Source organism: Aotus nancymaae, unplaced genomic scaffold, assembly GCF_030222135.1.
Source record: "Aotus nancymaae isolate 86718 unplaced genomic scaffold, 86718_ANA_hifiasm-v0.15.2.pri h1tg000018l, whole genome shotgun sequence".
NCBI classification, from domain to species: Eukaryota; Metazoa; Chordata; class Mammalia; order Primates; family Aotidae; genus Aotus; species Aotus nancymaae.
The window spans coordinates 19,630,683-19,654,300 of NW_026988430.1; the positions used below are offsets into that span (position 1 = coordinate 19,630,683).

The 23,618-nt window shown below is 51.1% G+C and overlaps 1 protein-coding gene across 1 annotated transcript; it reads left to right on the forward strand.

The window, feature by feature from the left end:
• The first annotated feature begins 10,911 nt into the window (after positions 1–10,911).
• EPX (eosinophil peroxidase) lies at positions 10,912–23,184 on the forward strand. Its single transcript, XM_012445502.3, has 13 exons — positions 10,912–11,125; positions 11,242–11,335; positions 11,629–11,804; positions 11,970–12,087; positions 12,214–12,343; positions 13,199–13,405; positions 15,060–15,378; positions 17,468–17,628; positions 17,950–18,205; positions 18,637–18,807; positions 21,440–21,677; positions 22,226–22,438; positions 22,747–23,184. The coding sequence occupies exons 1-12, from the start codon at positions 11,050–11,052 to the stop codon at positions 22,425–22,427; spliced, it is 2,148 nt and encodes a 715-aa protein (XP_012300925.2). The 5' UTR covers positions 10,912–11,049; the 3' UTR covers positions 22,428–22,438; positions 22,747–23,184.
• Positions 23,185–23,618: the final 434 nt, after the last annotated feature.

Below are 23,618 nucleotides of genomic sequence, written 5' to 3' on the forward strand. Positions count from 1 at the left end.
ACTTTTCCACTTCCCCTACCTTCGCTTGCTCTATTCCTTCATCTCCCTTCATTCCTTTATCTATTTCTATTTCTTTTCTTTCAGCACCTTCCTTTGTCTCCCACCCTTGGATTCAGTAACATCTTGTAAAATTCCTGTTCCATTAAGAAGCTCTCTGAGTCCCCTTCATACAATATTCATCGTCTTTTTCTCAATCCAATGATTCTCCCTCCCTTTTCTCCTTGTGTCAGCATACACACCACATATGCCTCACACATAAGGGGCCACCCACAGTGGAGGGCAGGGGAACTACTGGATGTCTCAGGCATCCAGATGCATCCAGTGTCTTCTTTGTGCTGAACTTGTACATCCAATAGCTATTCACCCACCCAGCAGTCAACACCTCATGCTTTTTGAGGTGGACCAGCATTAAGAATGGGTACTCTAGGGCACAAATAAACTGTGAGATCCAGATATAGCCTCTGGACGTATAGTTGAATTGTGGAGGGAACATATATACACGGGAAAGTCCATTAACATGATGATGTGTTAAATGTCATGTGAACAATAATTGGCAAAGAATCTCATTAGAGACTGGAAGAGAGGATATCTTTAAGAGACTTCACAGAGGAGAGTAATTGCCATTTATTATTCCATGCACTGTTTTAGGAACTTTGCATCTAGCAGTCTACTTAAGCCCACAGAAAATTCTATAAAGCAGGCATTTTTATTTCTACCTTACAATGTGAAAACTGAGGGCCAGAAAGATGAAGTAAGTTGCTCTTGGTCAAATCACAATGAAACGAAAGACCTGAAATTTGACTTCAAATGTACCTGACTCCAAGCGTCTTCCCACCACTGTATGAATCTTTGAAAGGCAAGTTGTTTATACTTCTGGATGACGTTAAAATTTCAGGACTGTATATTCTAGCACCCACTTGTAAACTCCCCAGAGACGAGACAGAACCTAGTATCATGGTCTACAGATAAGGATGCCCATCATACGAATCCAAAACCTTGGTTCTGAGCCCCTGAGCCCTGAAAGGGAAAGCAGTGACTTCATGCATCTGCGTCTGTGGTTCATTTTCTTTAGGTGTATGGAGAAGACATCATGGAACCAGGGAACCTCACGTGGGTATCAGATTTTGTCTTCCTGGGGCTCTCACAGACTTGGGAGCTCCAGCATTTCCTATTTTTAAAGTTCCTGTTTGTCTACATCACCACTGTGGTGGGAAACATCCTCATAAAAAAACGTGCTCCACTGTTCCATCTCCTCTGTTCCAGGAGCTCCTCGGTGACTCTACCACAGCCCCTGTTATCCTATAACCTGCAGGTACTGGGAGATCCACAGGGAGGGTGGCAGAGCATCCGGAGGCTGTGAAATGGTCCTGCCCACAAAAGAAATTGTGACATATCACTGAGTGCAAAACCTAGTGGACATAGTGCCATATTACTTGAGGCTGTACCCAGGTGATATGACTCTTCTGACTTGGTCCTGCCTGCAATGGAGGTTATAATGTACCCAAAGCTCAAGATCCAGAATCCTGTGCATAATAAGGATTGTGACATCTCACTGGACCAGCACCCACCCAGACCCTGCCTACAAATGAGATTATACTGTGTCACTGGCTCAGCATCCAGGTGATGTGACTCTCCTGCCTTGTCCCTGATTACAGGCCAAGACCATAGATGAAATTGTGCCATATGTGGAAAAAGCACCTAAGCAAGATAAAACACCTTCCTTGGCTCTGCCTACAAAAAACACTTTTATATATAAATGGGACCATCACCCAGGTGATGTGATTTATCTGTCTGAATCCTGCCTACAAAGAGAATTGTGTCTTGTATCTAGGTCTGTCATGTAAACAACGTGACTCCCTTCTACTATCTCGGCTTTGCATTATTTCTACCTGAGTGCATTGTGACACATGACTGAGTACTGCACCAAGGTGATGTGATTCTCCTTTTTTGGTTCTGCCAAAAAAAGCATTGTAACATATCATTTGGCTCAGCAAATAGGTGGTGTTTCACTGCTTTTGCCTGGGCCCTGCCACAGGCAGATTGTGACACATTGCCCAGCATCAATGTGAGGTCACTCTTCAGCCCTGGTACTGGATATAAGGGCCACAGGTATCTGGGCCAATTGCCTAGGTGAAGTGAGTCCCATCTCTTTCCAAAGTCCTGACTGTTGATATTCACTCGGGGTGGCTGGCAGAATATTAATAGGAAAAGTTATAGACTGTAATCTGAAATCTTTTGGAAGGCCAAAAGGTTTAGCTGAGGCATGCTGAAGGCAGCCGCCTCATTAACATTAGCATAGGAACAGGACGATCCAAGGCCTTTTCCACTTTAAGTGTGTCTACCCCACATCCCTTGGTCTCCACTCCATTTACTCATGTAAACTTTGTGCTGGGTGAATACCCTTTCCATGAGAGATCAAAGGGGAATTACATGTTAATAGTGTTTCCTCTTGGCCCAGAACCTAAAGCTTTCCTCATTCATATAATCACTCTTCTAACCATGTTAATTATCCACAAGTGTGTTAACTTAGAACCTCTGTTGTAAATCTGGATGGAATAAATGTGTGGATGGACAGAGGGTTTGGTCAATTGCTTGCATTTCACCCTCTGAAAGCAGTCAATGGCCATCCCTAGCCCACTTGTATCACTGTAAAAAAAAAAAAAGTGCCAGTCAAGGGAGGTTAGGGGAGGGTGCAGCCCTCCCTTTCAGGCATCTCAGCCCCTGCCTTTTCTGTGTTCCTCCCCCTTCCCTTCTCCCCCCACTCCTAAGTAGCTTCTATTCTCAGGATAGGAGCAACCAGCCCACGCACCTGACCCAGGCGGCGTCCCAGGAAGCCCCTCTTGGCCAGCTGCAGAGTCAGTACAATTGGTGCAGCCAGCGCCGCCTGTCAGACTCCACTCAAGAACAGTACCCACGCTGGGTACACCAGGCCTGCCTTGCTCTGCTCAGGCCTGAGGCATCCTCCCAACCTGTGGGAGGAGGCGGCCCTCCATTGGGTCACATCTGGGAGCTTGGTTTAGAATTAGGCCCAGGTTGAGATCCCCTTACTGGCCTCAAGACCATGACACATTCTTTTCTCTCTGCCTCAATGATCAAACAAGTCCCAGTTAGCAGCACTCCGCCTCAGAGGGTTGCTACAAGGACTCAAGCCAGAGCAGTAAAGCACAGGGCACTGGGCTGGCAGACGGCAAGAGGCAAGGGGCAAGGGGCAAGGAATCGCCCCGGTCAGCTGTTTAGCTCTCCTGCTAAAGTCCAGCACTACCAGGGCACCAGTCACACTGGCAGTGCCCCACGAGTCACATGCCCCAGTGAGCCTTCCCACTCATTATTTCATTGATCCAAAGCAAGATCTGTCTCTTCTGCAAGCCCACAAACCCCCTCCCATGTCCCAGGCCCTGGAGGAGGTCAGATTAGGAGCTCCCAAGGGCAGGGCCTGGGACAAACTCTCACATCAGGCCAAGGCAGGAAGGAGGAGAGAAGGGACAGATGCTTGCCCTCAGCTGGGCCTCTAGCCTGGACCTGTGCACCTCCCAAGTGCTCGCCAGAGAGCCCTCCTGCTCCCCCTCAACAATCTTCGCTTGTCCTTTAGTGATTTTACTAACAGATCAGAGAGGCCAAGTTCTTGCTCAAGGTCACACAGTCAGAAGTGGTGACAGACTCCCAGGTCAGCTCTACAAGTCCCCAGACTACATTTTCTTCAGCTTTGCTAAAGGCAGAGGACTAAGAGCTTCCTTGGTCAGGAGAGTCCTCAGCTCTGGACCACACATGTACACATGTATACATATACACATGCACGCACGTGCACAAACTCCTGGCCTGCCTCAGCCTCTGGTGCAGTGTGGGGTCACTGCAGTTTGAGCCAGAACTCTTCCTTCTGCACACCCTCAGTATTCTTATGAAGATAGGGCCAAGGACCTCATTCTTAGAAAGCCCTGGAAGCAGAAGCAGGCCCCTCCGGCCCCAAGCTCTGGCCAGTCCCTGCAGCATTGGTGGGGGCCGTTGGAGTTACGCAGATAAAGAGATCTAATCAGACCTGTGGCCAGCAGCTCCACCATGGACGGTTCTTGTGAAAGTATTTGCAGAAGCTTGAGGTTTTGAGCTGGCCAGGGGAGGGTGGGCAGCTGGGGAGGATCTTGGATATTGCAACTGAAAGAGGCCCAGGAAGGAAAGCTTCCTTAGGGTCTAGGTTCTGGATCCTGCCCAGGCAGGGCCAGGCCTGCCACAGCATCCACTGACCCAGTGCTGGCCTGGCCCCGGAAGAACAATGCCCCTGAGAAAAGGCACCAGATCCTGATGGATGTACAGGCACAATCCATTCCCCGACTCAAGAGCCATGACAGACAAGGTGACAGCAAATGCTTTCATTCCACAGCCCCTGCCAGGTATTGTGTAGGGTAACGCGGTTACAGTGAGCATCAAAACAGGCGCACACCTTTTTTGGTGACACTTACAGACCTGCAGAGACTGAAGCTCAGTCAAATCTGACCATAGAGATATGTGTTTCATGATGTTACTCTCTAGGAAGGGAGCTACAAAAATAAGGAATGGGAAAGCCCAGCCTATGGAGGTGGGACAGAAAAGCTCCCTGTGGCTGAGACTTGGAGGATTAATGGGAGTTGGCCAGGCAAACCGATGGAGGAGGCTCATGGTTATGACCCAAAGCAGGAAGGAGATAGGCCCATTTTGGAGACAACGCCAGTGGGTTCAGAGGACAGAGGAATAGAGGGCGAGGGGGTGGACACTGGAGAGGAAAAGTGGCAGGTGCCAAACTGTGCAAATCCCTGCAGGGCCCCTTTCCTCAGGAGCAACTGCAGCAGAGGGGACTGGATGCTCATGGGACCAGCGGTGCCAAATCTCCCAACGCCTCATACTCCCAGAGCCACCAGGTAGGGAGGGCTAGCAGCAACCGTAGGGCTGTCTGGTCAGGGCCCTGCTCCCTAAAGACACCTCTACCTTCTGTTCCCTTCCTTCCCAGTCTCCAAGCAGCCTTGTGTTCTCCTGTCACCCCAAGAGCGGTCTTTCTGATGGGTCCCATTACAAACCTTTCCTCCTGAGCGGCTCAGTGTTGGACATTTCTTGTACCCATTTCCCTTTCTGAGGAAGAGCTCTCCCACATGACTCCCCAGCCCCTGAGGTCCAACTGGGCCCTAGACTTGTAGGGAGCCTGGCCCAGGCCCAGCAGTGGGTGCTGGACTCCACTTATTGAGGGAAGAGTTCACACAGGCCTTGAAGGGAGCTGGGCTTCCCAAATGCCCAGCCCTGGGAGGTGTCCCAAGTGATGGCCCTAGCAGGTGACCTCTATGTCCAGTGGGCTGTCCATCCTCACCTCCCTTGGACAGCACCACTCTAACCACCCACCTGGCCAGCCTTGCACTGGGGGTGACCTCAGGACCCACCTGGTACCCACCCTAAGGTTCTTCGGTCTCTACATAACCACAGGGTGGCAACCCCACCCCTGCCCCACCCCACTCACTTGGTTTATCAACGTCAAAACCCTGGGAGTGGCTGAACAACTATCTGGAGAAAAAAAGAGGATTTGGCATTTGGGGAGGGAAGGGGACATTCCCTCTTTTCCAGGGTGAAAAAGGGTGTGTGGACTCACAGAGTTAGTCTGGGATGTGGTTCACTCATGTTTCTCAGATATTTCTGAGCACTGGCCCCGCGCCAACCCTGTTCTGGATACTGGGTATGCAGCTGTGAACAAGACCAGGACTGGGGCTAAGTGGCCGGTCCAGGAGATGGACACGGTGACAGCATGCTGTCAGTATAGCACAGTGTGTGCCCCGCAGACATAAGGGGAGCATCTAATTCAGATCATATCTGGGGAGTGAACAGGAAAGGGATGAGGGCAGGCTGCCTGGAGGAGGTACCTTCAGACATAAAGTGGGGCAGCTAATTCAGATCATATCTGGAAAGTGAACAGGAAAGGGGCGAGGGAAGGCTGCCTGGAGGAGGTAATGATGTGGCTCAGTTGGGAAGACGAGTAGAAATTAATCAGGCAAAGGGAACACATGCAAAGACCGAGAGGTGCGGGGAACACGGTGCATCAGAAACCTTCAGGGGGATGAAGCTGGAGTGCGGAGGAAGGGTGCTGGAAGGGGTGAGGGCAGAGGCTGAAGAGGTCCTGCAGGGCCTAGGAAGCCGTGGAAGGATTTGGAGTTCCCTGGGCTGCTGCTGAAGGGATATCATGCATAGACCCCATAGACTGTGACCTGCCCACTAGGACCCTGGACGGGCTGGGCTCATCCCAGTACAGCCCATGAGCTGTTCCTTTTCCACCTCCAGGTGCTCAGAGCCCAGTGCTCTCCTCTTCCCTCTCCCTAGGGACCCGAAGTGTGTTGAAGGCGGGGTGGGGGGAGGGTGTGGAAGGACATGAAAGCCTCCCAGCTTGTCACTTAGCAAAGGTAATAGAAGGGGCAAATGCCAGTACCAAGTACAGGGCAGAAGAAGCCGTCTGCCTCGATGCAGAAAATAAGGAGTGTGTCATCTGTAAGGAGTTTACAAGAAGTAACAACAACGCAGACAAAAGCTCAGGCTGCTTATGATGATCACCATGCAGCAAGTTTACATCATTTCAGAGCTCAGATCCGACTCCCCAAAGAAGCCCTGTGTTGGTCTAGATTCTAAACCATTGCTGTGATTACCATTGGGCTTTAATAATAAGTGGAAGCTTCAAGTTAATGCCCTTTTATTGATTATCCTTTAAGAAGCACTGTCTTCCATGTGGAATTGGGCTGGGAGAATTCCCAGTCATACAGCGGCTCGCTCTGCTGAGTGTGTTCCCTCTGAGAGCGAAGGCTGTTGGCTCAGAATCCCCTGAGCGGGCTTTGGTGCAACATGCGCCTCCTGCCCCTGGTAGCACGACAGATTCTTGCATTTAAACAGTTCGTTTGATATAAACAATGACAGCACAGTGATTGCAAAGATGAAAACACAAAACTCGATTTTTAAGTGCAAATTTCGCTTCATACATGAAATATTTTACTGAATTTGAATAATTACTTTAAGATCTAATTTGTTCTTCTAAATTTGTAATTGTTCATTTTAAAACTAATGAATGAATTAAGAAGATAGAAAATGTAATGACATATTAAATATTAAAACTACAAATATGTACGTAGTTTTCCCCCTTTATTTAAAATGCATTCACGTAATTTTAAAGTATTAATCCATTATACTTTTCTTTTGTATATTACTTTTTTTATTGTTATTTCTCTACTGGCATGATTATATATAAAGTTCAATAGAAGATAACTTTTAATATATTTCTTTTCTGGCCATTATTATGACTTGCTTCATTTAATGAGTATTACTAAAAATTATTTTGTTGTATAGAGGAGTGGGTATCAGAAAATAAACTGTTCCTAGGCCGGGCGTGGTGGCTCACTCCTGTAATCCCAGCACTTGGGGAGGTCAGAAGTTCGAAACCAGCCTGGCCAACATGTCGAAAATCCATCTCTACTAAAAATGCAAAAATTAACTGGGCATGGTGGTGGGTTCCTGTAGTCCCAAATACTCGGGAGGCTGAGGCAGGAGAATCGCTTGAACCCGGGAGGTGGAGGTTGCAGTGGGCCAAGATCACACCACTGCACTCCAGCCTGTGCGACAGAGCAAGACTCCGTCTAAAAAAAAAAAAAAAAAACAATCTATTCCCAGTGTCAGATACTCCAGGTTGTTACTGCACAACACTTAACATTAAGGAAAATCTCACCAGCGAAATTCCAGTGGGCACAATGAAAAGCCCGCGGAGGGGGACACGGAGGGCAGGGTCCTTGCCCACACTCCTCTTCTTGTCCCTGCACGTGGTTGGACCTGACCAGAAGGAGGAAAAAGCAGATGTCAACATGGGCCACTGTGAGACAAGGCAAGCACCCTGCATGTCACCTGCCCCCTGGTAGGGGCCGCAGCTGGAGAGGGTGGGTGGGGCCCAGGCTGGAAAGCCCCTGGAGAGGAGCTGCAGGGGCCTCCATCACTCCATCACATCCTTTCACTCCGTCTTCAGTGGCCCCAGCCCAGCAGCTGGCATGCCCACTCTGACATGAGGAGCAGCACTTGGAGAGCCTCGGTCTGAACAGCCCTAACTTCGGAGGCATCTCTTCCAGGTACCCAGTCCTGAGGGGTCTGCAAAGCCCTTGCACTCATTGCCCCCACCCTTCAAGGCAATGGCAATTGCTGCCCTTGACAGACCACCTCAAGTGACCTCAATAAAGGAAGCAACAATAGGGCAGAAAAACAAGGTCTGTTCAGCAACATCGTTGACTGCCTGCTGTGTGTCAGGCACGTGTCTGCAAGGCAGACTAGGAATGACCTCCAATTGACTATGAGGAGCTGGGCTCAGAGGCTGAGGACCCTACCCCAGTAAATGATGGTGTGGGGATGGGGACCAAGGTCAGTTTGTAGTCCACTCTCTGTACTGCTCTCAAGGAGCTCCTGCCCGCTAAGTGCTGTGCCTGCTAAGTCCTAGCCCAGCTTGTGGGGTGACTCAGAAATAGCTTCCCAGAGGGGCCTGTGAGGAAGGGGAAGCCTCCAGCAGAATTAGGAGCTGCTTGGAAGGAGAGGAAAGGTGGGGTTTGTATGTGGAAGGTTAGGATGATTGGAGGCTAGGGCAGGGTCCTGCAGGGGAAACGTGGCAGAAAGTAGGCTAAGGGGGCATCCAGAGGTCAGAGACCAGGAGAGCAGGTAGCAGGCTGAGCAATCGATAGGCCAAAATCCCCAAGAGATGAGCCAGCATGGCAGGGCTGGGCTTAGAGACCACGATTCTGTCTCAGGCTTGTCCCAACAACCCACGGCAGCCCACAGCTGTGGAGAAACCCTTGCACTGATCACTACTGCTGATGAACTAGAGTCACCTCTGCAGGGAGAGCAGAGCTCACTCTGAGTGCTGGGGATCCTGGAAGTATAGCAACCTGGGATACGTGCACCCCACCCTAGCTCCAACCTGTGTGACATACAGCCCACCCCAACTCCAATCTGGGTGACATACACCCCACCCCAGCTCCAACCTGTGTGACATACAGCCCACCCCAACTCCAATCTGGGTGACATACACCCCACCCCAACTCCAACCTAGGGTACATACATCTCACTCCAATTCTATCCTGGGTTACATACACCATACCCCAGCTCCAAACGGGTATATGCACCCCACCCTGCCTCCAACCTAGGGTACATACAGCCCACTCCAACTCCATCCTGGGTTACATACACCCCACTGCGGCTCCAAGTTGTGGTACATACACCCCATCCAGCTCCAACCTGGGGTACATGCCTTCCACCTGGCTCCACCCGGGGAGCACCTGGCTCCCTGAGGTCAGGGAGGTGACATACAGCTGAGGAGCGCTCTGTGATTTACACAATCTCTCTCCTCCACGAGGTTCACTGTCCCCATCTGAAAGGTTTGGAAACAGCTCCATGGAGGGGTGTGCTTTACCCAGTGGCGCAGTGGGTCAGCATCAAGGAACCCAGTGCACTTTCAGCTCCTACAGTGACTTCTACCCAGGCCCCTGTCACAGGAGAGGGGCCTCTGTTAAAGAAAAGAAGATAAGATCAGGAGGGCCCAGGCCATCACCTGGAGCTTGTGAAAGGGGTTGCCGAAGCGAAGCGGTTGTTTCGAGAGCAACTGTTAGGCTGGTAGCGTTGCTGTGGGAGGAGGAAGCTGCGGAGGGCACTGGGCAGGGTTCCAGTAGGGCGTGGGGGTCGAGGAGGAGACGGGACACTCGGAACAGCCTCCCTGGGAGTCTGGAGCAGGCATGGAGTCCACACTGAGGAAGAATGGGTGTGTCCTCCTGAAGAAGGGGTGAGGACATGCAGGCTGCTGGCCGCAGTGGTGGTGACTCTGGGACGGTCTCAGGTATGAGCACATGCTCTCCAGCCAGCCAGAATGAGGTCAGAGGCAAAGGACGAACATGGCTCATCCAGGGCAGGGAAGGCTTAGGTGCAGAGTGGATGGGCCCTTGCAGAAGGCCGACTGGGACGCATTCTGCACTTAAGGTGGAAATGAAGGCTCACCCAAGGTCACGAAGCTAGTGACAGGGCTGGATTCAACCAGGCCAATCAGATCCTGGGGCAGCACATTACCTCTAAAGAAGCTGCTTCTCATCAAGCCCAACAGGAACTCAGAATTGAAACCTACTTCTCAGAGTCAATCTACTACTGATTGGCATTGAAGAAATGCCAAGAGAATAAAGCCCATGGCGGGCGCTTACCTTAGGCTCCCCAGCAGCTCACTCGGCTGGGTGTGCTACCTGTGACATCTCGCTGCATCCCCAAAATGGCCCCATGAGGGATTTCACTGCCAGGCCCTGCCTCAGCCACAGCCTCACACTCTCCCTCCTTGGAGGGAGTGGGTAGGGCTAGGGGATAAGGAGAGGGGCCAAATCATTCATCACAGATCATTCATTCACTCACCAAACACCTGCTAAGCACCTACTAAATGCTGGGCTTTGTGCTGGGTATGGGGGTGTGTATAACTGTAAGGCAGATTCACTTTCTGCCCTGTTGGGGAGGAGAAGCACCTTTCCAATCATCTGGCCCAATTCTCATTCTAGGGATGTGAAAACTGAGGCCTGGAGCGGGAAAGTGGCTTGCCCGAGGCCATGCAGCCAGGTGGTAGCAACTGAGGTACACTGCTCCTCAATCAGCCAACATATATCCATTGAGCCACACCCGTGTCCCAGGTGCTGCTCTGGGCCCAGGGAGAAGTGCATCAGTGGGCTTGGTAATAGAGGGTAGGGACGGAGTGAAGGGTAGGAAGGAAGAATGTCCCCAGACTGGCAAGGGGTGGGGCAGGGTGTTTCAGTCTCAAAACTCCCCTGAAAACCAGAGGGAGGTCCTAGAACTCCACCCAAGAGGCTGGGCTTCTGGGACCTAGAGCTACCCTCCCCCACCCTAGAATGGGCTATAAAAGTCCTTTCCCAGCTACGTCCAGAGAAGAGTAGGAGGAGGTAAGAGATCAACTGGGGGTCCTCGAAGTGAGAGGGGAGCAGAGGACCCTCCTGTGCAGGCTGTGGGTGTCACTCACATCCTAGCTGGTGAAGTCTCACTGCAGAGATGCATCTGCTCCCAGCCCTGGCAGGGGTCCTGGCCACACTCGTCCTTGCCAAGCCCTGTGAGGGCACTGACCCAGGTAATAGCCTCCTAGACGGCCGAGGAGGAGGGAAGGGAAATGGAAGGGGAAGCACTTGGGTCTGGAGGGAGGGTCTTGTGGCTCCCAGAACGCTGAGCCTCCATCGCTTTGAACAGCCTCCCCTGGGGCAGTGGAGACCTCGGTCCTCCAGGACTGCATAGCAGAGGCCAAGTTGCTGGTGGATGCTGCCTACAATTGGACCCAGAAGAGGTGGACTTGGGTCTGTGGGCTGCATGGGCCTGGGAGGATCAGTTGGGGGGGGCTCCAGCCAAGGTGCCCACCACCCTGAAAAATCAATAGGCCCAGTCCCCAAGAGATCAGCCATCACCCATCATCTCACCCATCACCCACCTCTGAACCCCATGAACCTCTCCTGTTGGTGGAGCCTCCCTTCCATCCATCCTTCTGTCCCCGGGCCCTATCCTGACTGTCCCCCAGGACTGGGCCTCTGCTGGGTGGGTCTGGACCCCCTCTCCAGGCCTCACTCCTCCTCTCCTGGGCAGCATCAAACAGCGGCTTCGCAGCGGCTCAGCCAGCCCCATGGACCTCCTGTCCTACTTCAAGCAACCGGTGGCAGCCACCAGGACAGTTGTTCAGGCTGCAGATTATATGCATGTGGCCTTGGGGCTGCTGGAAGAGAAGTTACAACCCCAGCAGTCTGGACCCTTCAATGTCACTGGTACTCTGCTTCCACCGAGCCCCCTGGGCCTGCCCCAGCCTGGAGTGGAAGGAAGCCAGGGGAGGGAGGCAGGGTGCGCAGGCTTGGGGTGCTGGGAGGAGAGAGGATAAAGAGATGGGAGGTACAAAGCTGGCAGCTCAGGCCTGCCCACTTGCCCTCCCCAAGATGTGCTAACAGAACCGCAGCTGCGGCTGCTGACCCAGGCCAGTGGCTGTGCTCTCCAGGACCAGCCGGAGCGCTGCAGCCGCAAGTACCGCACCATCACCGGGCGATGCAACAACAGGTGTGCACAGGGCTGCACCTGCGGGGGACCTCCCTTCCGCACCCGTCCTCTTCCTCCTTGCTGAGCCATCTCCAGGCCCTGCCCCTGCTAACCCTACCCTCTACCCCCCACCCCCTACTGCTGCAGGAGGAGACCCTGGCTGGGGGCCTCCAACCAGCCTCTGGCTCGCTGGCTGCCCGCCGAGTATGAGGACGGGCGATCGCTCCCCTTCGGCTGGACCCCCGGCAGGAGGCGCAATGGCTTCCTCCTCCCTCTTGTGAGTTGGGGTTGAGGGTGTGGAGGTTGCTTGATCTCTTAAATTCGGGGAGTAAAACACAGCCCAGAGTCGGCCAGGCAGGGCTTGAACCCAGGCCCTTCCACTGACCAGCGCAGTGACTTGTGGCAAACAATACAGCTTTCTGAGACTTAGTTTCTGCATCTGTAAAATGGCACTAAAACCTATCTTGTAGAGCCTGTGTGTATATTAAAGTCCTTGGTATAAATAGCTACATAGGACATGCTCTATTCACGCTAACCATCACGGTGTTGTAGGGCTTTTTCTGAGAAAATTAGTGTCAAAGTCTCTTGCTAAATATAAACAGCTCTCTATACCTTCATCTGGCTTTATCTATTGATCTTTTTCACATTTATCAACTCATCCATTTTCTATTGATATATCAATAGAGAGTCTATCATCTATCAACATCTATTAATTAATTTTCTTCTATCCATCCTTCCATCCACTGACCTAGTACTCCCTACAGATATTATCTATCACCTGGCAACCAGCTCATGCACCTGTGAGTCAGTGCTACCATCTGGTTAGCTATCCGTCATAAATTGATCTATCGATTTCACCTGCTTTCCCCTCTGGACGAGCTGGTGAGGTCTGAGGCAGTCGACCTGGCCCCTCTCCTCTTTACCACTGGAATCCCAGAAACCGTCCTTCTAGGAATGACAGCAGGAGGTGCCTACGTCTCCAGGGACAAAAAGGGAAAGGGACGTGGGGGGCAGAAGAGGAGAGGCTCTGGATTCTAGCAGGGGAGCTGCTGCTCCCTGAGTCCTGGGTTGGCTCTAATACCTTGTGGTGTCAGGGATCCCATGGCTCATGCTGACGTTATTTCCCCACCAGGTCCGGGCTGTCTCCAACCAGATTGTGCGCTTCCCCAGTGAGAGACTGGCCTCAGACCGCGGCCGGGCCCTCATGTTCATGCAGTGGGGCCAGTTCATTGACCATGACCTAGACTTCAGCCCGGAGTCCCCAGCCAGAGTGGCCTTCACTGCAGGGGTTGACTGTGAGAAGACCTGCGCCCAGGTGCCCCCCTGCTTTCCCATCAAGGTACCCTCAGCCAATCTCCCACGCCCTTGTGTGGCCTCCCCCAAAGGCAAGGTGCTGGGGGTGGGGATTTGGAGGACTGAAGCACCATCCTTAAGGAGCTGTCTGTGGAGCTAGGGTATGAGATCGAGACACCAGAAACACAGCTGAGCAGAAACCTCATGCCATGTGTGTCTGAGAGGTGGGGGTAGGGCAATCTGCCAGGAGGCTCAAGTCAGGCTTCATGGAGTGGGAAACTCTTGAGACAGGCCTTGACCCATGGGTCTGAATCCAACAAGGGAAGCCTCTGGGCCCCTGCTTTTGGCAACCTAAGGGCCTCTTAGCTCTTGCCCTTCTCTTCTTCTCAGAGTGGTCCAAGGGCCCTGCAGCTCTTGCCAACTTCTTGGGTTTGGGCTGTGGGTGGGGTCCTGACCTTCAGGCTATAAGGCAAGGACAGTGTGCGGCACTAGGGAAGAAAAGATAGAGTCCAGGGAGCAGAGTCTGCTAGGGACATAGAGGTGACTCACATGCACACACTCTCACATACACTCACAGTCACACTTAATAGGTGGGGCCACATTCAGAGGGGTGACATGCGAGGGCCTCTGGCTGGCCTCTCCCTGTTGCAACCTTATCTATTCCTCGATCCCTAGCTCAGGGGCACTTCATCTGGGGAGGCTTCTCAGATCACACCTTTACCATATGACTTCTTTCTCTCTCTTCTCTTCTCTTCTCTTCTCTTTTCTCCTTCCCTCCCTCTCTCTCTCCCTCCCTCTCTCTCTCCCTCTCTCCTTGCTTTCTTTTTCTCTCTTTCTTTCTTCCATTCTCTTTCTTTCCTTCTTCATTATTATTATTATTATTATTATTATTGAGACAGAGTCTCACTCTGTTGTCCAGACTGGAGTGCAGAGGTGCAATCTCAGCTCACTGCAACCTCTGCTTCCTGGGTTCAAGCGATTCTCATGCCTCAACCTCCCGAGTAGCTGGGATTATAAGCATGTGCCACCCGGATAATTTTTGTATTTTTAGTAGAGACGAGGTTTTGCCATGTTGGCAAGGCTGGTCTCAAACTCCTGGCCTCGTATAATCTACCTGCCTGGGCCTCCCAAAGCACTAGGATTACAGGCGTGAGGCACCATGCCCAGCCCGCATATGGCTTTTCTATCAAGCACAGCAGATGCCACTCCAACCTAGTTTCTTAACTCTATGTGTGTGTGTCTTTTTCCACTGAACTGCCAGCTTCCTGCAACCTTTTCTGTGTTTTTTGACCTTTGTAGTCTCCAAAGCACCAAGCAAGAAAGGGGCTTAGAAAAACTCTGTCGAACTGAACAGAATTAAAGAAGCACCGGCCCAAGAGTCATGAGAACTAAGTTCTAAACCCACCTCTCCTGCTAACTAGTTGTCACTTCTCCTCTCTGAGCTGTTTTCCTTGCTGTAAAATGAGGATCTAGATTGTTTTAAAAGCCTCATTCATTCCTAACCTTCTGAGACTCTGTGAAACAAAATGCTAAGGACACTCAGACTGAAGGGGTGAGCAGCATGAGCCTGGGTGAGTCAAAGAGGGCTTCCTGGAGGAGGTGAGTTTTTAAGCAAGGTTTTCAGAGAGGTGGGACATGAGGGAGAGAAGTGAGTCTGCTATTGAGGGGGCCCCATGTCACTGACTCCTCTTCCACTTTAGATACCACCCAATGACCCCCGCATCAAGAACCAGAGTGACTGCATCCCCTTCTTCCGCTCGGCACCCTCATGCCCCCAAAACAAGAACCAAGTCCGCAACCAGATCAATGCGCTCACCTCCTTCGTGGACGCCAGCATGGTGTACGGCAGCGAGGTCTCCCTCGCGCTGCGGCTCCGAAACAAGACCAACTACCTGGGGCTGCTGGCCGTCAACCAGCGCTTCCAAGACAACGGCCGGGCCCTGCTGCCCTTCGACAACCTGCGCGACGACCCCTGTCTCCTCACCAACCGCTTGGCGCGCATCCCCTGCTTCCTGGCAGGTCAGACTGGGAGGAAGGTGGTGTCTGTCGAGGAAACAGCCATCCCTGGGGTCAGGATTGGGAAGCCACGGTGGGAGGTAGTGAAGGTACATAGTTTGGGACCTCAGTATTAGGCACATCATAGGCATAGAGCTGTAGTCATCGTAGAATCAGAATGTTGGAGTCCCTTTGCAAACTCCCTGCGTGTGGTCAGAGATTATTGCTTATCCATCTCCATTGAGAAGGCTCTCACCACCTATATGGCACCCTGGCTCAGCCACAAGCAGCTCCAACTGTTAGAAAGTTCTCCTTAGCTGGGTGCAGTGGCTCACACCTGTAATCCCAGCACTTTGGGAGGCCGAGGCAGGCGGATCACGAGGTCAAGGGATCAAGACCATCCTGGCCAACATGGTGAAACCCTGTCTCTACTTAAAAAAATACAAAAATTAGCTGGGCTAGTGGTGCACACCTGTAGTCCCAGCTACTCGGTAGGCTGAGGCAGGAGAATCACTTGAACCAGGGAGCCAGAGGTTGCAATGAGCTGAGATTGTGCCACTGCACTCCATCCTGGCAACTGAATGAGACTCCGTCTCAAAAAAAAAAAAAAAGAGTCTCCTTATTTTAATCAAATATTCACCTATTCCTCTTAAGTATGCTTCTGGAACCTCAGAAAAGACACTGTCTCTCTTTCACACAGCAATACCTCAAAGTAGCTGTTACTTCCATCTCCATTTTTTTTTCTTCTCTGGGATAAATTTCCTTAGTTCCTCCCTGTCCCCAACTGTTGCTAGACAGTTAAAACCTTCTTCTGGAAGCACAATTTGAACTTTCCTCAGTGTCTTTTGTTCCGTGTACATAGTTACAATAATAACGGTAGTCATTTCTCATCAAGATATTTATTATTACTATTTTTAAGATGGAGTCTCACTCTGTTGCCCAGGCTGGAGTGTAGTGGCATGATCTCAGCTCACTGCAACCTCCACCTCCTGGGCTCAAGTGATTTCCCTGCCTCAGCCTCCCGAGTAGCTGGGATAACAGGTACCCACCACCACATCCGGCTAATTTTTGTATTTTTAGTGGAGGCGGGGTTTCATCATGTTGGCCAGGCTGGTCTCGAACTTCTGACCTCAGGTGATTCACCTGCCTTGGGATCCCAAAGTGCTGGGATTACAGGTGTGAGCCACTGCACCCAACCTCATTAAATATTTAAATCTGCCATCTCTAACCCTTGCAACAGCCCTGAAAGGAGGGAATTATCGTCCTCATTTTACAGTAAGAAACAGACTCAGGGAAGGTGAATAATGCACCCAAGAGCACAGAGTTTCCAATGGCAGAGCCCACTTGAGGAACAGAATCAGTGTAGGTCCCAGGTCTCTGCCCTTGTCCACCCTATTCCACTGTTTTCCTCACAGGGAGTCGGCCCCAGCCCCTCTTTTGAAGGATTGTACATTTGTGTGTCCTGGGAAGAGCAGCATGTGCCTTCAGGAGAGGTCTACTGAGCAGTAGCCTAAGACCTTGTGCAAAAGGGTTTAGTTAAAAGCAAGCAAATGATGGAATTTCCTTTCCTTCCCTGCCTGTAGTAGAAGGTCTGTTTGTAAGAACGGTCTCTGCCTGACCCTCCCTCTCCTCCTCTTTCCCTCTGGCTCATGGGGGAGAGCAGTATGAGACCAAGCCCGAAGATGGGAAAGGGTACAACAGCCCTCGGTAGAGAACATGCAGGCAGATGCGGTTCATGGACAGGTGGGCTCGCAGTCCCAAAGTCAAGGTGCCCTTGCTCATAACTGGTCCAGGCTATGGATCTGGTTGTCTTGTAGAGTAGAATTAGTAGAATCCTTAGGCAAAGATGCCCCTGCCTGAAACCAGTGGCTGCCCTGTGCTTTCCCACCTAACCCAAACCTGCTAGGATCCCCCTGTCCCCCCCGTCCCGGCCTGTTGTGTTAGAGAGGAGGGTGGCGGTAAGGAGCCTCAGCATAGCTGAAGAGATAGAGGTCTGGCGAGGCCCAAGAGTGTGGCCCACCCCATCTCTCCGGTCTCCAGTCCTGGGTCTGCCCTGGCAGAAAGATGTTTCTCTGGGAAAGGCTGCAATAAGGCTGAGTTTGGGGTTTTCAAGGTGACACCCGATCAACGGAAACCCCCAAACTGGCCGCCATGCACACCCTCTTTATGCGAGAGCACAACCGACTGGCCAACGAGCTGAGACGCCTGAATCCCCGGTGGAGTGGAGACAAGCTGTACAATGAGGCTCGGAAGATCGTGGGGGCCATGGTCCAGGTAAAGAACTCTGCATCCCAGCATCCCCCCAGATGACAAGCTTGGCATGAGAAGCAGTCCTTAACACATCCTTGGGGATGTGCCTAAAACCAGCTGGGTCTGGATGACTGGTGGTGTGCCTGGATCTGACCTCTCCCCCGATTCTGCCTCTAACTCCCTGTGTCACTCACCCTCTCTGGGCTTCGTATCTCCATCCACCAATGGGAATTAATGTTGTCACATGATGACAATAAAGAATTAATATGTCAGAGCCAACCTTTGAAAAGGCCAGGATGTGGGTGAGTGGCCTCTGGGGAACATTCCTCCTGTCTTCTCTTCCAGATCATCACCTACCGAGACTTTCTACCCCTAGTTCTGGGCAAGGCCCGGGCCAGGAGAACCCTGGGGCCCTACAGGGGGTACTCCTCCAAAGTGGACCCACGTGTGGCCAATGTCTTCACCCTGGCCTTCCGCTTTGGCCACACCATGCTCCAGCCCTTCATGTTCCGCTTGGACAGTCAGTACCGGGCCTCTGCACCCAACTCACACATCCCGCTTAGCTCCACCTTCTTTGCCAGCTGGCGGATCGTGCACGAAGGTGACCAGGTTTTCCAGGGGGCAAATGGGGGTGAGGGTGGGGAGCACACCCTCCCCTAGGTGGGCCAAGCTTACTGCCAGAGGCCACTGCTAATATCTCCCCAGGACAGTGGAAACAAGGCAGATGCCAGCAAGACCCTCACTCACAGGCCTCCCATCCTCTGTGGGATGAGAGGATTTTTTAAAGGGGCGGAGACTAATGTCAGATTGATGGGGAGCTCACCTTCCACTCCTTAAGAAGTGGGGTGACCCATTTGTCTCCCAGCTCCAGCTACTTCATGTCCCTCCAGACCTCTGTTTCCTGACAGATGTTACTGAACACACCTGACTGGCTTGTCCAGCTCTGGGCTAGCTTGGCATCGTGTGAAAGATAACCCAAGTAGCTTCCCAGAGGCTGGTCTGATCTGTGCTGCTCATGTTCCCTGCCACCAGGTGGCATCGACCCCATCCTCCGGGGCCTCATGGCCACCCCTGCCAAGCTGAACCGTCAGGATGCCATGTTAGTGGATGAGCTCCGGGATCGGCTATTTCAGCAAGTGAGGAGGATCGGGCTGGACCTGGCGGCTCTCAACATGCAACGAAGCCGGGACCATGGCCTTCCAGGTGAGGGGGCTGTCCACCTCTTCTCTGAGCTTTGCTCAGGCCAGGCTGCTCAGGGGGTTCTGGGAAGACCCCAGTACCTCCTTTCTGACTGGGACTGTCTACAGGATGTGCAGGGGTGCAGAGGCATGCAAGGCAAGGTCAGTGTCCTAGAGCACCCCTGGAACACCGCTTGCTGTCCAGCTTTAGGTTCACTACAGGCCCAGAGCTGAAAAAGGGAGACGCGAACTTTCCAAGTAGAAAAAAGCAATAGGCTTAAAAGGCAGGGACGATCTTCTCCATTCCCAACACCCTGGCAAGTTCCAAGGAGGAAAGCTAAAATTCCAGAGCTACAGAAATGCTCCCTGCTCTAAATGGAGAAAGGCAAAGAGCCTTAGAGGCATGGAATAGGTGGAATAAAACTAAGGCTGCATTGGCTGTTTGGTGAGGGCACAAATGACTTTATCCCAGGAAAGAATAAAATGTAGCTACTTTGTTAGTCACTTTCATGTATGTTATTTTATTTTGTCCTCCCAATTACCTTGAGAAGTAATGATTACAGCCATTTTACAAATGAGGAAATACGTCAGAGACAGCTAGTAATTTTCCCAAGGTCAGACAAATAGGAAGTAGTAAAATCTGAATTTAAATTTGTAATTTCTCCTTTCTTCCCCCTGTTCAACCCCAGTAGGAGAAGGCTTTGGCCACTGCCTTGCTCCTCCCTCCTTCCCACCTCCTACCTCCCTATCTAGATAGAACCTGAAGCCCTATCTGCCTCAGCTGATCCTGGCCATGTATGAAGCAGTGGTGGCACCTCCTACAGCCCACCCCACTTCACACAGCGCCTGGCAGAGCACAGCAGGCACTCGAGAAGCCTGAGCTGCTTTCGTTCCTTAAACTTGGGCCCTTCAGCAGCTAAGGAGCTGTGTGCGCCCCCTGCTGGAGAGCTGAGATTGCTAGCCACCCAAGTTTCTATTAGGTTTTGAAGGGAAGCTTAAAGACACACAAAGAGATGGCAGCTCAACAGCAAATGCAGGCATTTATTTCCAGCATAAAACCTACAGAGGTGGGGGACCAGGTTAATGCCCGAGCCCACTGCCGCTTACACGGCGGGGTACTTACAGGTATGGGCAGGAGGAGCCTGGGCCGTATAGCTTGCTGCCTGGCAGGATACTGATAAGATGTGCCTATGATCAGGCCATTTTTTCAGTGGGATGTGGTAAGAGATGTTCCTTGGACCTTTGCCCAGCAGGATAAAATAGGGATGTTCCTTCAATTGGGCTTTCACCCCCTCAGGGCATGATAAGGATGTTTTTCTCATGGCCCAACCCCCTGTGGAATGTTTCACTTTGACCAAGGTCTGGGAAATGGTGGGGGGCTTACAAAATGGTGCAGTTTGGACTACCATTCTTGCCTTCTACTTTGATATAAAAGGAAGAGTCAGAGAGCTGAGATCACTAGCTATCCCAAGTTTCCACACTGCGAGTTTCTACTCCCCGCAAGACCTGTGCCCTCCAGAAATACCATCCCGGCACTAGCTCTTGCCATCTCCTCTAATCCCTTCCCAAGTCCAACATCAAATTGGGAACTGGACAACCTGGGTTGCATTCCACTTAACAGTAAAGTGACACTGCAGTCATGGTTACTCAACTTTAGTAAACGTGCCAGATATAGTCAACACACCATAAAAGCACCTCACAAAGGTGTTGTGAGGGTCCTGAGATATTCGCCCAACAGTGCTCAGTAATGGTAAAACACTGGTTTTCATGTGTTCCGCTGGGGGATGGTGTGTGTGAGTTGTAGTTCAATGGATGATGTTGGGCTGGTGTCCAGGACATGGCAAAGCTATCTGCTACCTTGATTGTCACACTCTCTGATGTGGCTTGGCCCTGGTGGGATCCTGGTAGCTGACAAATACGTATGGCTGGTCTTTGGAAGCTTCTGAAAACTTTTTAAAAACTGCTTTATTGAGATTTACCATAAAATTAACCCATACAAAATAGACAATTCAATAATTTTAGTGTATTTAGAGTTATGTAACCATCACCAAGATCTAATATCACATCATTTCCATCATTCCCAAAGAAACCTTGTAAGGACAGTCAGCCCCTGTCCCCACCCCAGCCCTGATCACCTCCAGTATACTTTGTGTCTCTATATTGGCCTATGCAGGGCCTCTCATATCAACAGAATCATAGTGTGCCAACCTTTTCTGAGTAGATTAATTTTATTCACACTCTCCATTTGTTGGTTTGTTCCTTCACTTATTCATCACTACTCATTCATTCATTCTAGAAACCTGATGGAGAGTCTTTTATGTTCTGGGTATTGTCTTACTTGTGTCTAATGAATGCACTTGAGCCCAGTAATAATATCATTACGGATTTATGGTTATGAGTTTTAGGTTAGAAAAGCTTTTTAGGTTAGGACACACTCTTCAGTCTGATGCACATTGAGCATGGTTATCCATTCACATTTTCAATCAGAGGACAGATACCTGGTCTTTGGAAGGTTTAGGGCCTCTTCTGCCAGCAGAATCTTCTGGTTCTGCCCAACACTGACTGGCCACAGCTTCCCCCTAGAGGACTGGTGGAGAGCAGCAGAAGCTAATGGGAGGTCAGCAAGACTGAAGCTGCTTCTCCCTGTTCCCCTGCAGGGTACAATGCTTGGAGGAGCTTTTGTGGGCTCTCTCAGCCCCGGAATTTGGCACAGCTTAGCCAGGTGCTGAAAAACCAGGACTTGGCAAGGAAGTTCCTGAATCTGTACGGGACACCTGACAACATTGACATCTGGATTGGGGCCATCGCGGAGCCTCTTTTGCCAGGGGCTCGAGTGGGGCCTCTTCTGGCTTGCCTGTTTGAGAACCAGTTCAGAAGAGCCCGAGCTGGAGACAGGTAAATGACTCTATCATAAAAGACATCAGCACCAGAGGCAGAGCAGAAAAACACTCCAGCATTTCAAGACTAAACATTGGAGAACACTGCTCTTTTTAGTGTCATTTCTTCTGAGTTTACAGGATCTGAAATCAGGAGGCTCCTCTCTGGAAAGCTGTGTCAAAGAGAGACACTGACCCAGGCAAGGCCCATATTGCCTGAGCCGGAGTCATCTTAAACCGAGGAGCTAGATTGGCAGCCTCACTGTTCTGGGTTGGTCCCAGAAAACAGGGGCAGAAAGGGCTAAATCTGGTTTCCCTCCAATAATTTTGTGATTGAAGACCTGACTCATTTGGAGTTGGTATTGCCTGAGTTCAGATTCAGCCCTGGCCACTTAAATTACTGTGCACTTAATACTGCACAATTTATTTGGCCACTGAATTTGTTTCATTTCTAAAATTCTAATCTTGCAGGAATTTTGTGAGAATTGGAATAATATATGTAAAGTACCTGGCACACAACAGGTGCTCCTCCCCAACCTTCACCCACATCTCTTGACCACCTGGTAGGTTCTGGTGGCAGAAACGAGGTGTTTTCACCAAAAGACAGCGCAAGGCCCTGGGCCGAATTTCCTTGTCTCGAATTATATGTGACAATACTGGTATCACCACGGTTTCAAGGGACATCTTCAGAGCCAACATCTATCCCCGGGGCTTTGTAAGCTGCAGCTGTATCCCCAGGTTGAACCTGTCAGCCTGGCGAGGGAGATGAGACTTCTGCAGGTAAGGAGAGGCCACCTCCAGCACCCTGGGCTGGGTCAAGCCGTCACATCCTTCCCTGGATAGATGGCTGAGTCCTCTTAGGTCTCTAAGCAGAGAAAACTGAACTTGTCACTAGGGACACAGTACTTTTTCCAAGTGGCTTCCCCATGTGCTAGCTTCTGGGCTGACAGTCAATCCCAGGCCCAAGGACATCGGGGGGAAATTAGGAGTGTCCAACTATCCTCAGCTTGGTCACTAATACCTGAAAACAGCTCTGTTTCTAAATGTCCAGTAAATTCCTCACTTACACAATTCTGTTACTTCCACAGGAGTCTATCCCAAGCCTCCAACCTTTGGAGACAGGGGAAGGGGAGGACCAGGAGGCTCCCTTCTCCCCCTGGAGCAACTGCAGCCTGCTGATGCTTCCGCTGGCTATAGCTCAGAGCTGGGTTCCCTGGCTAGGAGTGAGAGCTGGGGGCTCCTATCAGCAACAGACCTTCCCACCTTAGGAGCCTCTTAGGTATTAGGTTATGAATCAGTGCCATGTGCAAAGGCTTGGGAGCCAAGCCGTGTGATCTTACAGCCCAGGCAAGAAGAGTCAGCTGGAGGGTTTACAGCACCTTCTACTGTTTCCTAGCCCTCCCTCCCCCTCCTCACCATGACTGAGAGACCACACAGTCCCAGCCTCCAGACACCCCACAATCCTCCTCTGAGCCTGAGGCTGGGCAGCATGCTCTGCTTCTACCAATAAAGCACTGCTAAGGGCAGGGGCTGCTGTTTCTGTGTTGGGCTAGGGAGGACGTGGCCCCAGTTCCATGCTTTGCTCCAGATGTTTAAGAGAAGTGCTGCTAACATGCAAGCTGGCACTACCATCTACGCCTCTCCTGGGGGCTGAATTAGGAGGGCCCAAAGAAACACTGTGGAGTAGGGAAAGGCAGAAAAGGGGAAGGGCAGACATGGTAGGGGCCCTGACATTAAGAACACCCCAGCCATACCAGCAACCTGAACAGACAAACAGCCAACAGAACATCAGTCAAAATAAAAAGGCTCTCTCTATATATTTATATATCTTTATATATTTATATATCTTTATAAATATATATTTATATCTCTCTATATTATATAAAGATATATAATATCTACATATTATATATCTTTTAAAATGGTAAAAGATAACACTCAGCTAGCAGAAAGGACTGGG